This window comes from Magallana gigas, chromosome 7 (genome assembly GCF_963853765.1).
Source record: "Magallana gigas chromosome 7, xbMagGiga1.1, whole genome shotgun sequence".
Taxonomy (NCBI): domain Eukaryota; kingdom Metazoa; phylum Mollusca; class Bivalvia; order Ostreida; family Ostreidae; genus Magallana; species Magallana gigas.
Genome location: NC_088859.1, coordinates 32207140 through 32226422, shown reverse-complemented (window position 1 = coordinate 32226422; position 19283 = coordinate 32207140). Strand labels below are relative to the sequence as shown.

The 19283-nt window shown below is 33.7% G+C and overlaps 1 protein-coding gene across 4 annotated transcripts; it reads left to right on the top strand.

The window, feature by feature from the left end:
* The first annotated feature begins 1281 nt into the window (after positions 1–1281).
* On the top strand, positions 1282–19138 carry LOC105333993 (peroxiredoxin prdx-2). 4 transcript variants are annotated; one of them, XM_034457853.2, is made up of 6 exons: positions 1282–1406; positions 11606–11754; positions 12072–12188; positions 15698–15820; positions 18011–18141; positions 18724–19138. In XM_034457853.2, exons 2-6 carry the CDS (start codon positions 11621–11623, stop codon positions 18807–18809), a joined length of 591 nt encoding a protein of 196 aa, XP_034313744.1. In that variant the 5' UTR covers positions 1282–1406; positions 11606–11620; the 3' UTR covers positions 18810–19138. The 4 variants fall into 4 exon arrangements, with proteins under 4 accessions (XP_034313744.1, XP_034313743.1, XP_034313741.2 ...); XM_034457852.2 differs by lacking the exon at positions 1282–1406 and adding an exon at positions 10621–10748; XM_034457850.2 differs by lacking the exon at positions 1282–1406 and adding an exon at positions 10926–11092.
* The last annotated feature ends 145 nt before the right edge of the window (positions 19139–19283 follow it).

The following is a 19283-nucleotide window of genomic DNA, read 5'->3' as shown; positions in this document are numbered from 1 at the left end:
TCTATATATATAAAACGTAGATATATACGACTGACATCAAACAATTAAAATTATTCATTTTTCCAAAAACACTTCATTATTGACGGTAATTTTAAAGTTAAAGTTTCTTATAAACTTTTGAACAAATTGATTGAACATTTTTCAAAGAAATTCTACATGAGAATCACAAAAACGCTTTTTTAAATGACGCTTGATAAAGAATGTACAAGAAAAAATTCAATGAGATTTCGTCTGCTAAACATTTCGAGTTTTCTCGGTAAGGCCAAACGTCTCTCATTTCTTGAAAAGAACATAAACCTCTGTTGACTTTTTATTGTACAACAACTTTTTGATTAAATAAACAATCAAATCAATTGATTAATCTGAAAAAACAACAACAACAAACGCTTGCTTTTCCGGTGATTATTTTTAGGGACTTGTCAACCCTCGAACGTCACAGCTACTTATAGCAAAGCACGTCAGTATATTCAACAGTCGGCATAATAATAACAATAGTGTTGTGTTGTGCATGTACTATGCCTAAATAGTAGTCAGGGTTTGATACATAGTGCACTCGCCTCCGGCTCGTGCACTATGTATCAAACCCTGACTACTATTTAGGCATAGTACATGCACAACACAACACTATTATATAAATAGTCTTCGAGACCGAGAAGATTATCATGAAACATTAATTCACGATAATAATTTTTTTTTTCTATTCTTATCTGAAGTGAAAGTGGCATGGATTTAAAACTTTTCACGTTTTGAAGTTATATTTCATGATCAGTGCGATACTAATAGGTGTTTCTGATCGATAATTTACCGATGTCGTTTATGGTAACATATATTGGAGAATAATAGCATAGGAATCTTTTTGATCATGGCAATAATTGTAGTACATTGAGTAAAATTTTTCGAGCGGCTTACAATGTATCGAGTCGAACTTTGGCTCAGGTAAGCAATATGGCCCATGTATTGGCCGATTATCTATCGTACATCAAAACATAAATGTTTACAATATTCAACGACAATCACATTCATAATTCTTATTGCTTAAATATCGTCACCGACAACTTTTTAGTAAGTATTTTCTGGTGCGTGTTAAAAACAAATTCCGGCCTTACATAATTTTATTTTTTTATATATACTTAAAATTCTTTCGGACAAAATTGATGAATTCATTCAGTTGAAATATTGTTATCATATGTATATTAAAATGCCAAATAAAAAAAGTCCTAAAATATAAAGATTTCATTGAAATTGATGCAAAGGGGGGGGGGGGGGGGGGTGCTGGATGTTCGGGATCGGCATTCACATTCTGTTAGCGACATTGAACCGGCGTGATCGGCGCATTTGGTTTGTGTTTGAATCGATTACTTCATAATTCCTAGAATCTCCGTTGGTTTGCACAAAAAGTGCACAGAGTGAGTATTCATTTATCACTTAACATGTTTTACTTGTTTTAATTATATCTTTCTTTTATGTATTTGGCGAAAAGCGCATGGTAACGCAAATGATTACTGAATCTGTTTATGTAACAGTTTACTGTTATCCTAATAAGGAATTATTTCAATGGCATTTGTTATATACATATTCCTTTGTTAATGTGATTTCGATTGACAAAATAGGCTTTTATTCAGGTTCAATGAAACAGTTATGGGCGTTTTGACGAAATTAAAAGTTATACAACATACAAAATTGATTTAAGAATAGAGAGGTAGAGATATTTTTCTACTAAGCCCTTATACTTATTTGAGGAAACAATGTCCCCAAACAAAATTAGAGTTCCATTGTGATCAATTAATTAAGGTAAACTGTTAATGTTGTGTAGTGTATGCCATGATCTCCATTAATTATTGTCACTGCTATAGCAGCTGTATAGTAACTACATGTACATAAAATTTTCTCACAAGTTATTGCTTCCATCACTTTTTGATTATTTTTAATAAAAATACACATACCTGTGAAAGAAATGCTGTTGAAATCGATAAATGGGAAATTATCCAAGATATCTTCATTGACAAATTATCACTTTTCATTCATAAAAGTTCACAGGAATGAAAAGAAATTTCTTATGGAGATTTATAATGGGAAATGTTTACATCTTTTCTCCATTCAGAAGTACTCGGGACACCTCGTGTAATTTTTCAACGTTATCATCCGGGCTTATTAATGGCTGATGCAATGCAAAATCTCTGTAGACTTTTTATTTTGGGATGTGTATTGAATCCTGAAGCAGTAGAGGGGGCGTTTCAAAACAGATAATCTGGACATTTTTCATATTAGTGGATGAACGTAGTACAGTAGTGATGCAGAGTGAATTATAAACCCTTAGCTATTGAAGATGTGTAACCGTCCTTTCCTGTCAGATGAAAAAATCAGAGAGGCCACATTATGACAGATGAAAGATTTCTACTTCCTATTAAACTGAGTCAATATAAAAATTGTAACTAGAATGTATAATTATGAATACAGCTACAATCAGACCCAACCTAACATCAGAGCAGACACCAACAAAACCCCATGATTACTCTTGGGGTTTACTCGGGTCTTCTTTTTGAAAATTTGGGTCCACTTGCGGTTTGCTTTGGGTCCACTCTGGGTTTTTATTTTGGGTCCACTTTACGCACTGAAGTAGTGAACTGTGAAGCAGACCCATCTTTTATCTGACCCCCTTGCTGCCTGTAATTTCTACCCCTTGTACATTCCAAATAAACATGTAGCATCAGCTTTCAGGGGTCTACCTCTGATTGGGGTTTACTCCCTGTGTCCACTCTGGGTTTACTTTATTGGGTTAACTTGTTGTCAACTCTGGGTCTCCTCTAGTAAAGATGGAGTAAACCCAGAGTAAACCCCGAAAGTAATCCCAGAGTTTAGTTGGGGTATACTTTCAGTTAAGTTGGGTCTGATCGGCACTGTATGTTGTAATTTATGTTGATCCTCATAAAAGTTGGGCATTTACAAAATGCTAATTGAATGCTTGTAAAATACTGGTATGTATCATTTCATCACTGTATCGCATCATAATCAATTGTTTTATGAAACATACTGACTGTACATTGTAACCAGTCTTTGACTAGTTATTATAGAGTTGGAAGAGTGGAAGATTCAATCTGGATCGTATGAGCTACTAATGGAATTATAATTATTACTTCTGTTAGGTTTTTCTCTTTAAACTTTATTTTTGGATTAGAGAATTGCTATGTAATGTTCAATTCATAGTGATGCATTTTGGTTTTTTTGTGTGTTTGATTAATACTTATAAAATCTGCAAAATTTAATCTCTCTCCCCCCCCCCCAAAAAAAATCACACAAAACAATTTTTAGCTCACCTGAGCCAAAGGCTCAAGTGAGCTTTTCTGATCACAATTTGTCCGTTGTCTGTCGTTGTCGTCGTTGTCGTTGTCGTCGTCGTCGTTGTTAACTTTTCACATTTTCATCTTCTTCTCAAGAACCACTGGACAGATTTCAACCAAATTTGGCATAAAGCACCACTAGGTGAAGGGGATTCAAGTTTGTTCAAATGAAGTGCCACGCCCTTATTAAAGGGGAGATAATTGAGAATTATTAAAAATTTGTTGGTATTTTTCAAAAATCTTCTTCTCAAAAACTATTCAGCCGAGAAAGCTTAAACTTGTGTGGAGGCATCCTCAGGTAGTGCAGATTCACGTTTGTTCAAATCATGGTCCCCGGGGGTAGGGAGGGGCCACAAGAGGGGGATCAAGTTTTACATAGGAATATATAGAGAAAATCTTTTAAAATCTTCTTCTCAAAAACTATCAGGCCAGAAAAGCTCAAACTAAAATGGGAGCATCCTCAGGTAGTGTAGATTCAAGTTTGTTCAAATCATGGTTCCCGGGGGTAGGGTGGGGCCACAATTGGGGGATCAAGTTATACATAGGAATAAATGGAGAAAATCTTGAAAAATCTTCTTCTCAAAAACTATTAGGCCAGAAAAGCTCAAATTTAAATGGAAGCATTCTCAGGAAGTGTAGATTCAAGTTTGTTCAAATCATGGTCCCCAGGGGGTAGGGTGGGGCCACAATTGGGGGATCAAGTTTTACATAGGAATATATAGAGAAAATCTTTAAGAATCTTCTTCTCAAAAACTATTTGGCCAGAAAAGCTCAAATTTAAATGGAAGCATTCTCAGGAAGTGTAGATTCAAGTTTGTTCAAATCATGGTCCCCAGGGGGTAGGGTGGGGCCACAATTGGGGGATCAAGTTTTACATAGGAATATATAGAGAAAATCTTTCAAAATCTTCTTTTTAAAGACTATTTGGCCAGAAAAGCTTAAACTTGTGTAGAGGCATCCTCGGGTAGTGTAAATTCAAGTTTGCAAAATCACAGTCCCTAGTGGTAGGGCGGGACCGTGATGGCGGTTTGAATTTTTACATAGGAATATATAGAGAAAATCTTTAAATATATTCTGGGAAAGTTTTTGGTCCAAAACTCAGTACTTAGTGTGAAAGCACAGGTTATGAGATTAAAGGTTGATTTAAGTTTGATGAAACCATGATTACCTAGAGAATAGTGGGGCCACGAAATGGGGGGGGGGGGGTATATAGGAATAGAGAAAAATCTTAGAGGTACAACATCAAAAGGGGCTTGGTATTTACCAAAAAATAAGAGGTGGATAAAAATTGGCAGATTTTCAATTTTTTTTTAGCAAGATCTACTGTACTCAGTTGTCAAGATATTTTGATACTGTAATGCTAATTTGATCAGAATAAGGCAATTGTTGCTCAGGTGAGCGATGTGGCCCCTGGGCCTCTTGTTTATAGATGTTATTGAGTTCACTCAGGAACTATGAAAAGATGTTTCTACTGAAACTAATCAGCTTTGATCATATTTATAAGTATTCAGGTTTTAAAGTAGAATTATTTACCATATCATGTATTCACATTCCTTCAAGAGAGTATTTTTTGCTGGTGCATAATTCAGTTACACAGCTTGCATATAAATTTTTTTTTTTTTTTTTTTTTTTTTTTTTTTTTTATATTCATTTTCAATACAAACACATCTATACCATCATTCACACCACACCACTCCCACACAGATTGGGAAAGTAAATATAAAAATAATAATACAATAATGATAGGGTCTTACTACACATTATGCCACGTCAAAGAGGCATACCCATCTTGACCATTTCTTTTGGTAAAATCTATTTTCTAACATTAGTTTCTCTAAAGAATAGTAATTTTGTAAATATTTCACAATATTCTCAAATGTAATATTAGCAGATTTTCTGGATTGACTAAAGATATGTCTCTTAACTAACATGATAATTAGGTTTATAGCTAAGTATTTCTTTTCTGGAACACCAAAAATAACAGTTTTGGCATCAAATACAATTCTTTCACCAGACTTTCTAAAAATCCAATCAGACATTAATAACCATATCCGAAAAATAGATGGACAGTAAAAGAAGAGATGTGTAATTGTTTCTGGTTCTAAAAAACATATTGAACATAGTGGGGAATTTTTAATTTTACACATGTGTAGTATTTTGTTAGTACCTAATATTCTGTGGATAATTCTATAGTTAAACCATATCAGTCCTGAATCTTTTGTGGCAGATCTAGGGTTTGAATAAGCCTGTTTCCAGTTAAAATCTAGAGGTAAATTTAAATTGAAGGCCCATTTGTTTTCACAAATAGGTTTATGATTAGATTTTACCATCAAGTGATCATAGATATTCCGTGCTCCTTTTTTACACCAGCAAAGTATTTTGATAGATTCAGGTTGGTATGGTTTGATTATTACGTGATGTGAAAACTGCTTAACATTTGGCCAAGCACAAATAATTGCACGTTTCAAACCTTCATAAGTAGTAAATGGAATCTTAACTGGATATTCATTAGTGATTCTCTCATAACTAATGAATTCACCTTGAGTATCAAATAAATCATGAACAATATGAAATCCTTTCTCATAAAGAGCCTTACAAAATACATATTTATTTTGAATCTTTACTTTATTATTGTACCATAGTGGCTCAAGCATGATATTGATATTATCAGTCTCTATAGTTTCCAAAAAATCACATAAATAAAATAAGGTTTCTTTCCAAAAATTATTACGAGTGGCTTTTGCCCTCTGTCTACAATATTCAGGTCCAAACTGACATAGTTTATAAGTATGACACCCAGTTATTTCAGAAAAAATACTTATCCAGCTTGAGTTAGTTGTTAAAAGTCTCCTAATCCATGTTAGTTTAAGAGACTTAATAAATATTTCAACATTTGTCATTCTGCATCCCCCTTTTTCATAATTTAATTGCAATGTTTTTCGAGATATTTTGTCTATTTTATTTCCCCAAATAAAATTATACAGTGTTTTTTCAAATTGCCGTATCCATTGAGTACTTGGTTTTGGAAGAGAGGTAAACAAATGTGTGAATTTTGATAAAAGTAAACTTTTAACAACTGTAATTTTTCCCAATGTTGAAATATTTCTTTTTAACCAGTGGTTAATTTCTTTCTGAACTAGTTTTAGTTTATTATCAAAATTCAGTTGTTCCATGTTTTTTAGGTTAGCAGTATATGTTACTCCGAGAATTGTAAAAGGTTCTCTCGTCCATTGTAAACCAGTATCACTGCAAATTGTATTTGAATTAATTTTTGAGCCAATCCAGACTGCTTTTGTTTTGGAAATGTTGGGTTTTAGTCCAGAGAATTTTGAAAACTGAAAAAGAAGATCAAGTGCGCTTTTTAAACTTTTTTCAGATCCATCCAAAAAAAGAACTGTATCATCTGCATATTGTAATAGACATACTTTTTCTTTTCCTATTTTAATACCTCTAATGTTTTTATTTTGTCTTATCAAAAGTCCTAATATCTCTACACATAAGTTGAATAAATATGGGGATACTGGGTCACCTTGTCGACAGCCCCTGCCTATTTCAAAAAATTTTGAAAAAATACCATTTTGAATAACACATAATTTGGCCCCATTGTATAGTACTGATACCCACTTGATAAGATCAGGACCAAAGTTAAAAAAATGTAATGTATTGTACATAAATTTCCATGATATAGAATCAAAAGCTTTTTCGAAATCTATGAGTAGAATCATACCTGGAATATGTTTATCCTGAGCTACATCAATTACATCATAAATCAATCTTGTATTTTCTCCTATAAATCTACCTTTGAGGAAGCCCTTTTGACTGTCGTGTATTAAGAAATCAAGGACATTTTTAATTCTATTTGCGATGCATGCTGAAACTATTTTGTATGTAACGTTAAGGAGAGATATTGGACGCCAATTAGTTAAATACTCCCTTGGTTTATCCCCTTTTGGCAGTATAGATATAATACCTTGTTTTTGAGTGACTGAAAGTTCGCCAACATCAAATCCCACATTTACTGATCTTAATAAAAAGCATCCAAGATCCTTCCAAAAAAATTTAAAAAATTCTGTACTAAAACCATCACTTCCTGGGCTTTTGTTATTTTTCATATTTTTTAATGCCAATAAGGCTTCCTCGTTAGTTATATAACCCTCTAAATTATTAGACATATTTTCATCAAGTACTCTAATATAGTTCTTATCAATAGCAATTTCAATATCAACATCTTGTAATTCTTTATCATAGCAGGAATATAAATTTTTATAAAACGTCTCAATTTCTGCTAAAATATCTTCCTGTGAGGTAATAACAGTACCATTGCTGCACATAAGTTTGCCAACAGTTTTATTGACATAATTTCTTTTTTCTAAACTAAGAAAATATTTTGTTGGTTTTTCACCCTGTTCAATCCAGTTAAGTTTTGTTCTGATAAATAAACCTTTAATAAAATCTTTTCTGAATTCTTCCAAACTATTCTGTGCATTGGTTAATTTTTGAAGAATGTCCTCTGAATCATTACTATTCCTCAATATTTCTAGTTGTTTAATTTCTTCTTCCAGTAGTTTTATTCTTTCGTTTTTTAATTTTTTTTTTCTGGAACAGTACTGTATTGTGGCACCTCTTATGCTCAGCAATAGTTGTTCAAAAAACATTTGATCATCAATAACTAAATGTAATTCGTCATTCTTAACTGTATGGATACTTGCAGGATTGTATGGAAACACAGCATATTGTTCTTTAACTCTTTGTATATTACTTTTTACTAGATTAACATAAGTTTGATCATGGAGGAGTGAATTATTGAACTTCCAAAAGCCTTTACCCTTTTCGAATTTAGTAAAATAAATTTCTATAAAAACCATAGAATGGTCGGATCTATAACCAGGTAGAATGTCAGATTTAACCAATAAAGCCATTAATTCGTTTGAAATTAAAAAGAAATCAATTCTCGCCTTTTTAGTTGGGTTTGTTCTGAACCATGTGTATCTTTTTCGTTGTTCATATTTCACTCTCCATGGATCAATTAAGCTGTGTACTACTTTCATGTTCAAAACCTTCTCCCTTGCTCTTTTGTTATTAATATTGGTATAATTAAAATAATCTAAATCTATATCCTGAACAAGGTTAAAATCTCCAGCCATAATTATAAATTCACCTTGAAAGTTTGAAATGATGTCCGATACTGATTGAAAAAAGTTTGGATCATCATTATTTGGACCATATATATTAACTAATAATATGTCATATTTCTTATACATGTTAATTTCTAGAACAAGTAAATTACCTTCCGTATCCTTGTATTCATTCAGTACATGATACTCAAAAGTATTGTTAAACAAAATTGCAGTGCCTCGAGAATTAGATTGTCCAGGAGATATATAGATGTCATAGCCCCAAAAGGATCTAACTTGCTCATAATCATTAAGAGTGAAATGTGTATCTTGCAAAAATGAAATAGAGAATTGTTTTTGTTTTAAGTAATTTAACACATCTCTCCTCTTGTCGAGACCACCTAGGCCTCTACAATTAAATGTTACTACCTTAAAACTCATAACAAACTAAGTGTATAAAAGAAAAATGTGTGAAAACAAGGTGACATGAAAGATGTGTGCAGAGAACGAAAATATGGTATATAGAAGAAAAAAAAACACTTTTCACTATAGCAAAGACCCCTACCATTCTCATACAATACAAACTTATTCCCTTTGAGATATGTATATGTAATTTACCAGCAAAGTACACAAGACTTCCACACAAACATACATACCAAGAAAAAAAAACAAAAATAAATGTCAAAGGAACAAGTTTCTGGAATAAACGGGACATCGATCCCGAGTTCGAGCTTTCGCTGCTACAGATTCGATCCCGATGCGTTTATGCGACACTACTACCGGTACAGTAGACATCACGCTCGAAGTTTTTTGTTTATATCATCGAATATATCAAATGTGTAACGACGGTCGTTTTTGTCTATTGCAAACACTTTGCTGTTGAAATACCAGGCAGAATGCACAAGTTCGTGTTCTTTGAGTTTCTGTATGAGCATTGCGTTCTGCTGAGTAATGTGGTCCACCATCAAGAACTCCTCTTTCATTTGTTTGCGGTGTTTCATGATAAGTGTTTTACTTTCCGGACTTATCATCCTCACAATAATCGGTCGGGGTCCACCATTCCTATTTCCGGGGACTCGGTGAATCGCGAGAATGTCGTGAGGGTTTACATCAACTTTCACCCTTTGTTTTAGGACTGCACAGAACTCTTGTTTGAGGTCTTCCTTCGATTTTTCTCTCCAACCCAGTATTTTGATGTTGCATTTTTGGGAATATTGTTGGTTAAAATTTGCCATTGAAATGGCTTGTTGTGCATTTTTTGTTGTTATTCTAAGATCATCGCTCATTTTCTGCAGCTCTGCTTGCATATAAATAATAGTGAAATGTCATCATGAATGTTAGCAAACTGAAGCTAGATCAATGTAGATAATGTCTATGACTTGCAGTCTTTGTGGAATGAAAATGTCTTTGACCCTTCAAGGACACAGTGTATGCAGAGGAATAGGCATCATAAATACCGGTACCAATATACACTTAGTTTTATCAGAATATTTTGTAAGTACATGCATGTATCAATGAATGTCCTGAAGAGAATGTTAAATCTCCGGCCATTATCAGAGACCATTGAATTATTGACTTTGACAGTTTTATTCCTTTTGATAATGAATGAGAAATTTGGTCTTGGTTAAACAATTCTGATCTGCACTAAGACAACAGGGCTCTCAATTGTTGAAAGGCTCCTGTATCAATTTAAAAAAATGTACCTTTCTCCCAAATGATAGTATTAATTTTTCAATTTATCCTTCACCTTAATATTAACTACATGTATATTTATTTACCTGCTAAGTGGGTATTCCTGAGTATTTATAAAATGAAATAAAAAATCAAATTAATGATAATACACTTGAAACAAAAATTATGTTGAGTTTAAAAATACTTAGTACCGGGTAAAATGACTTTCCCAATATGTTTGTTTACCAATTTGAATTACCTAACTTGTACCAAAATGTAGTGTGAGAGCCCTGAAATACTTTCTGTATATGAAGAGATAGTTTAAAACACTACGCTTGAATTCTTCAAATTTGTTATCACATGGCGAATGGTCTCATTGATTACCATAAGTGACCAGTACAAATAAGTGTATCTTAGGTTATACGGAAGTTTTTTTTATTTCCTTATTATGTATTAAATGGGACTCGGCATGAACAGAGATAGGAGATCAAGCTGTCTACAAAAATAACCTGTGGGTTTTATTGACAATCACCCATTGGATTAACCTTCTCTACTATTTTTATTGGATACATCTAATTATACCACTCATCTAGCTGTATTCACAGCTTCAAGGAGATGCACAATGGTAAGGCACAGAACATAAAGTAACAGGGCCTAATTAACTGAATTCCCTTAATTAATGAGTAGTTTTGACTGTAACCTCTCAGCTCTTGTCACAGACATGTGTATCTTTATTTCAATCATTGATTAATTCTGGAGACCTTGAAGCAAGACTTGCCTCATTTTCATAATGACACAGAGTGCAATAAAACAAGGATGGTAGTTATTCTGAAATCCATGGAAACTCATTATATTTATAAGGGGCCTAAGAGAACTGTAGGTTGACATTTTTGTACGAAGATGTATCGAGCATTTAGACAGAAGCAGGAGCAGGCAGCATTCAGGACTAACACTGATTTAAATCAACAGGTAAAACTGCGGTGAACTGAAACCCCTTTAGTGATTTCTGATCTGCTTCAGAGGTTTTATATTGGGTATTCTAGAAAAACAATAATTTATGGTTGGTTGAAGATGTCAAATTTAGTTGTAAGTTTGGTCCACTCTCTGTTTAGGATGTACATGTAAGAGTATTTTACTACGTTAGACAGACAATGTAACAGGTCCTTTCAGCTGGAGTGAGTTCCTTCAATGAAGAAATCTTTAGAATGGGGATTTTGAAAACCAGGGTAATCAATTCATTGAATTGAATTTTCAAGTGTGCACTATATGTAGTAACTGTTATACATTAGATGTGTCAGAGCTGTTTTGAATCTTCAATTATTTTGGGTCACTGTTTGACAGAGTTGATAGTTATAAGTACTGGTGTTATAGTAGTACATGTATTTATCAACTTCACATCATTATTGATTCTGTTTCAGATTTCTCTAAAAAAAGCCATCAAGTTTTTCAACTGTGCATTATTGTCTGTCTTTTCAATTGCAGAATCCAGATAGCAATATGGCAGAATTAAGATTGACAAAGCCAGCACCAGAGTTCAAAGGTCAGGCAGTTGTGGATGGAGAGTTCAAGGATATTTCCCTGGCCAACTACAAAGGGAAATACTTGGTCTTATTCTTCTACCCACTAGATTTGTAAGTAGATCAAAAAATGAAGTAGAGATAGTCAGCAATTGTCAGATCATTATCAACCGCTTTCTCTGAGTTAAAAAAAACCCCATCTCTAATCCTCCTCTTCAACTCATTTTGTCCTTTGTTGACGTAGCATCTGCATTTATAATGTTCATGCAATATATACATGTATAAGCATATGACAAGTAATTTTCAAATTGTGTTGTGATCCATGTGATAATATTTTCCTGGTTATTCTGTGGGTACAATCTTTGATTTTTCATATTCTTATTTAATAAGTAGATACAATCTGATGTTGTTTTTTTTTTTATTATTTTCAGCACCTTTGTCTGTCCAACAGAAATCATAGCTTTCAGTGATCGGGTGGAAGAATTCCGTGCAATCAACTGTGAAGTTGTCGCCTGCTCCACAGATAGTGTATTTTCCCACTTAGCTTGGTGAGTTTGCGGTTTGTCGTCTCTGTACTGTCCTATGCTTGGTACACATAAAATGTAGAAAATACCATAAGACATGTATATGAGATCATTTAGATCTATTAAATCAAGCAAGTATAATTGTATACTTTGATTCTATTTCAAAAGTTGTTAAAAATTTGAAAATTCCTCTCAATACCCTTTTTAGGTCATTATGTTCCCCCATTTAAGTAAAATTAATGATATATAGAGCTTATAAAACTCCAAAAGATACATTCCAGAATAACTACCGGTATCTGTGTTTGTTACAGATTGCAACATTTTACGAGATTAATTTAATGTCCCTGTATATAGTGTGCTTTAGATGAACATCTGTTATGGAGGTTGATGATTAAATGGTATTTATCAGTTTTTAAATATCATTGATCTCATCTTGAATTTTCAACAGAATAATTTCCCTGAGGGAGAGCCTTTGAAGGCTAATATAGTTTTAGCAAAACTGGAAAGTGAATGAATAATTAACAGTATCATTTTGAATACATTTACCATGTGCATGTACTTATTGTTGAGTTATGGCCATACAGAGTTGTTCATTGGCTCAGTGACTTTTGATTTGTCATACAATTCAATCTTATTAGAATCAGCTGTAATGATACACTACCACTCCCAAACATCTTTTAAAAAGCAAATCACTTAGAGATCCTGCCTGAATGACCCGATACTACTGAATTAAGTAATTTAGGAAAATATTTTCAAAAAGCAGAAACGCTCAGAAATTTGTTGGTAATAGATAAATAGTTAAATAAATACTTGATGCATTTAATACATATATTGCTACATATTGTGTCTTACATTGTACATGTATATATATTATGTATTCTTTGTATCTGATGAGCCATTTGGCTTAAGGAATAAATAAACTACTGGTAAACTAAACTAAACTTTAGATATTTAGCAATAGGGTAATGGTCATAACCTTTTTCGAACAATCAAAATTAATACTGTCTGGAAAAGTAACACTATAGCAACAGGATGTCTGAATCGTTGCATGCACTCCAAGCCTTTTAGTGTATGAAGATACTATGCAGATGTTGCAACATTACATTTTCCTGGATTTCCTGGAGTTAGGACTTATCTTGACAAAGTGACCACCATGTATAAATGCTGATATAAGCTCAAATTTTTCTGACAGTTTTCCCAGCCACAATTTGATTAGTTTATCAAAAGGTCATTCAGATGTCAGTCCTCTACGTATATTGTTTCAGATGCTCCAGAGCAGAAGCATATCAGAAAAGCTGATATTAATCAAATTGTCATTCAATTCTGCATGAAGTCATCCATGAAATGAAGATTTTATGTAACATGTTACAGATATCGCGACAAGCAAATGACAGAAACTGTTTGTTGAAGATCTGATATTCATAAGAAAAGATCAAAATTCCAGGCTCTTTCTCTGGTTAAAAAAATATCACTAAAGATTAATTAAGTTTAAGCTGGATAACACTTTTTATGAGCTAGGTTAATTAAATTATACCAATAAAAGTAATATGGTTATACTACATGTAATAGAGAACTGAGGAAGATGTTCTACAAAACTTTTAGAAATCACAAAAATTGTGAGGATAGTGGCTGGCAGTATCGACAACATCTTCACAATGTCAAGGTTTTGTGATTACAGAACTCCAAACATTCGTTTACTGTGTTAGAACAAATTTCTGAAGTTACAAATATGTTGCCTTTGGAAGCGATAGAAAGTCACCATACGTACGTCAAATGTGCTTACCGGTAGTTCCAATTAATACATCCTGATTATCTATTAAACATGATATTGCAAGCTTTTGATTTTCAGTGAGACAGTTAGAATATTGAATTTTTCGCAAATCTATCATTCGAGATCTGCCATCCTTGTACTCAATACAAACTATGTTTCAAACGGAGTTATTTCATTGGACTTTTTATTTTTAGAATTATTAGGGATAGTTGAGCTGTGAGCCTGACTTATTTCAAGGGTTTGTTTGGAGTTCTGCAATCACAAAACCTTGACATTGTAAAGATGTAGCAACAATTTTTGTCCCCCGCCGCAACGCGGAGCGGGGACATAGAAATGCCGGGTGTCCGTCCGTCACACTTTTTTGTAAGCGCTCTCATGCCTACAAATTTTACGGATTTTCATTAAATTTATACCAAATGTTTATACCACTAATACTTTGGTAAAGGTCGAAAATCAGCATTGGTCGATACTTTTTGTTGGAGTTATGGAACTTTGATCACAATAATGACTCCGTTTTATAAAAAAATTGACCTTGTAAGCGCTCTCATGCCTACAAATTTTGACGGATTTTCATTCAATTTATACCAAATGTTTATACCACTATTTCCTTAGTCAAGTTTGAAAATTAGCATTGGTCGATACTTTTTGTTGGAGTTATGGGACTTTGTGACCTTGTAAGCGCTCTCATGCCTACAAATTTTGAAGGATTTTCATTAAATTTATACCAAATGTTTATACCACTAATACTTTGGTCAAGTTCTTTTAGATAGTAGTATTTTGGATATATTTGCGACAGGAAAAATAGAAAAAAAATGGGTGGTGGGGGTAAAAAAAAATGTTCCTCCCAACCTCCCCACACATTTAATTCTGGAACAGCCCTGAATGTTTGAAAATATTTCAATACACAGTATACTAGTATACTGCTTGACCGGCGGGGGACCCAGGAATTCTATTCTTGTATATCTGAAATTTTACATTGATATGCAAAACCTAGTCATAGAAGTAACAGGTTCTACTGAATGACTAGTAATTTAATACTATGTACTGATATGAAATGTATTGAAGTACATACTATAGCAAGTATGAAAAAAGTGGAAATAAGTTATAAAGTAGTACATGTATATATTGGTGAAAATCATTCACTATATTCAAACTTTGTACATGTTGTATGGCAATGCATGCCCCATTAGTATGTACATATTTAAAAGTAAAGAAGTTTACCCGAAATCAAGAAATGTAACTGGAGACATTAAACCAAAGGTCACAAAATAACTGTGACACAATATGAGTTATCAACGGGTATTTCTCATTTTAAGAGATGCAAATGAACAACTATTTCATAAGTAGTCAAAATATTATTTTGCTTTGAAAATTAATTGAACAATCAAGAACTTTGAGCGATCAAAGTTTGAGCCATCAAGAGTTACCTGTATCATACATTAGAATTTGCCTGCTGACGAGAGCAAAAGGGGTGAAAATAAAATGGGGGCAAATAGCTCCCTTTGTTTTCACTCAGACTAAAATGTCAAACTTTCATTGTTTTAAACATGGCATATGACTAATATATCTATGTCTGTCTGGTGAGAATTAATATTCGGCAATATGGCTGACATAGATATATTAGGCTTTGTACAGCCATTATTTAGGAAATATATTTAATCATTTTCTTTAGCAATTCTATTTCATGTAATTGCTGCAAATATTTACTAATTGACTTTTACAAAAATTAAGAAATAATCATCATTGGTTTGCTGAATTGCAGGATCAATACTCCAAGAAAACAGGGAGGATTAGGAAACATGAAAATTCCATTACTTGCAGACAAGACAATGGAGATCAGCCGAGCATATGGAGTGCTGAAGGAAGATGATGGAATTTCATTTAGGTGAGATACATGTCAATCCAAGGTGATTGATTTATTTAGCATTCACTTTTAGCACTCACGTTGAATGCCCTGACAATTTGATGATATATAGCTGCATTTTTGTCCCCCGCCGCAACGCGGAGCGGGGACATAGAAATGCCGGGCGTCCGTCCGTCCGTGGGTCCATGTGTCCGTGGGTCCGTGTGTCCGTGCGTCCGTCCTTCACACTTTTTTGTAAGCGCTCTCATGCCTACAAATTTTGACGGATTTTCATTATATTTATACCAAATGTTTATACCACTATAACCTTGGTCAAGTTCGAAAATCAGCATTGGTCGATCCTTTTTGTTGGAGTTATGGGACTTTGACCGCAGTAATGACTCCGTTTTATCCAAAAATTGACCTTGTAAGCGCTCTCATGCCTACAAATTTTGACGGATTTTCATTAAATTTATACCAAATGTTTATACTACTATTACCTTGGTCAAGTTCGAAAATCAGCATTAGTTGATACTTTTTGTTGGCGTTATGGGACTTTGACCACAATAATGACTCCGTTTTATCGAAAAATTGACCTTGTAAGCGCTCTCATGCCTACAAATTTTGACGGATTTTCATTAAATTTATACCAAATGTTTATACCACTAATACCTTGTTCAAGTTCCTAAATCAGCCTTGGTCGATAGACTCGATACTAGTATACTGCTTGACCGGCGGGGGACCCTGGAATTCTATTCTTGTAATGTATTGTGCTTTTGTTATTAATTGACTAATAGATACAATTAGTTTTACCCATGCCAGTGAAAATAAGTTTTTGTTGTGTATAATTGGAGAGAAAATTGGTTGGTATACTGTTTCTTTTGATTTGTTAAGGCCCAGCTCTGCAGGCATCCTATAGTGATCAGTCTGTCTGTCTTTCTGTCCAAGATCGCTTGTCAGGAGTATATCTTCTCTCCCCATGGCCCAATCTGGCTCATACTTCATCCACAGAGTGTCCTAGGGTAAAGGGTGTGCAGTGACCTTGAACCATATTTCTAGATCCAAGTTTAAGGTCAATGCAGAATTGTGAATAAAATTCTTGTCTGGAGCATATCTTCTTTCGCCTTGGTCTAATCTAGCTCATACTTCACTCAAGAGTGTTTATGGTCAAAGGGTGTGCAGTGACCTTTAATAAAGTTTGTAGGTCAAGGTTCAAGATCCTATTGGACCATGCACAAATCCTTTTTTCTGAGTACATATACTTTCCACTTATCCTTATTTGGATCATACTTCACAGAAACAGAGCTTATGAGCAAAGAGTGTGTAGTGACCTAGAACCAATTTTTAAGGTCATATGTGAAGGTCATAGCAGAATTAGATGAAAAATTCTTGTCTGGAGCATATCTTCTTTCCCTTTGCTCCTCTCCAGGTCATACTTCACCCACATCGTGCCTTCGATCATAGGGTATGCAGCAACCTTGTATGATTCAAGGTCATATCAGATCAAACAAAATTCATTTTTAAGAGAATATATATTTTCTCCACTAAACCCTTTTGGCTTATAAATACTTTACTTAAACAGAGCGTTTTGGTTAATGGCCTGCAGTGACCTTGAACCAAGTCAATGTGAAGGTCATAGCAGATTTCTTTATAATTGGTTTTAGACCACAGATTATTTCCCATTTGGTTAATCTGTTCAGATTGAACAAAAATGTCTATATGTAAAGGGTAATGGGATTGAATTAGATGTTCTATGCCAGCTGGAAAATTTCAAAGTTATAGGTCAAAGTCAAAGCAATATTCTCTGAATTTTGTTTCATCCTTTTGTCCATTATCTAAGTGGGGCCATTTGAGATGGTAACCTTCTCAATGTCTAGTTCATTTTGTATTGAAGCCAATTTTGAGTAACTTCCTTTTGTTTGGCTCGGTATATTTGCAAATTAATATTTTTTGATTTGGAAATTTCCTTGTAGTCTATATTCTAAAAAAAGAATTGTAAGAGGTATTAAGAGCATTATTTTGCATTGGGATTACTTTTTGATGACAGAATAAGGCCGTACAAAAGACATTTAATTACCAGCATCATTCAGATACATCTATTTTCTAATCTTGATTACCAATCATTGACTAATGAAATGCATGTATACAAGGCTTGACAAGCATAAGTCTAATTAAAACTTGATTAAACTGTGTTATGTAGCTTAATTAAAATATACCCCTTTTTTTTTACAGAGGACTTTTCATTATTGATGACAAAGGCAATCTCCGCCAGATCACCATGAATGACCTCCCTGTAGGAAGATCTGTTGATGAAACACTGAGGCTTGTGCAGGCCTTCCAGTTCACGGACAAACACGGAGAAGGTGAGGGCATGCATTTTATCTTACACGTTTGCTGGCCAAAAAGGATAATCAATAGTTTCACCCTGCCAAATAGTTTTTGGCATTTAATGCAGCAGGCATGCCAGGGAGTTGCATTTTTTAACTGGGTTTTCCAAAGGAAAAATCTGGATTAATATTGAAATGGTAAAAATGGCAAAAGGGTATAACCCTGTTGTACAGATAAATCCTCCAACTGTTTTCAAGATAAGAAGTTGTTATTTTGTAGATCAGTTGTACCGGAACATATATCCGAGATTTACATATTACTTGAATTTTGATTTTCGATAATTTATAAAAAAAAAAAATCCACCTTAGTTATTTTTTGGCAAAATATTACATATAGAGTACACCATTTCTTTGGATAAGTCGTGTTTATCAATTCAGGGTTGACAAATGGATTATGGATACTGTTCACAGAAAAGAAAGCCTGACAGCTTTTCTCTTGTTAACTTAAAAATCGACTCATTCCCCTTTTCAAAATAACAAAAAATTAATAAATGTGACTTGATTGGCTGTCAGCGAAACAAAATCACATGTTTATGTCATGTATTTTATGAACTTCAGTCTGCCCTGCTGGATGGAAGCCTGGAGCAGACACAATCCGTCCCAATGTAAAGGACAGCCAAAAGTACTTCCAAAAACAGAAATAGAAGGGACAGTAACTCACCTACTCAATTCAGTGGAGTCTCCTAAGCCATCACCTCATCACAACAACTAGCAAGGGACAAAACTCCTTCACATAGACCATGCCACAGTTCAGCTTTTTGTTTTTCAGTGTTGCCTATATGCTGCTAATTAGCAAACTTTTAGTACTGTTGAGATTGTACCGGTACATGTACTGTTGTTTCAATTTTGTTTTTATAATATACAATAGTGGTTGGAGAATTTTTGTTAGTGAGGATGTAATCTGATTAAGAATATGAAAACTGTGTACTAATATTGTGTCCCATTTTCGCAATAAATTTTGATTATACTCTTACTAGTACTTCTTTTTTCAGTTGTGTAAAGTGTCACTGAATTACATAAAACACCTCTGTTTAAATAACATATCTACACAGTGACAATTATTAAAGCCCAAGGTAAACAATTATTAATAATTTGCTGATAAAGAAATCTTATGTTTG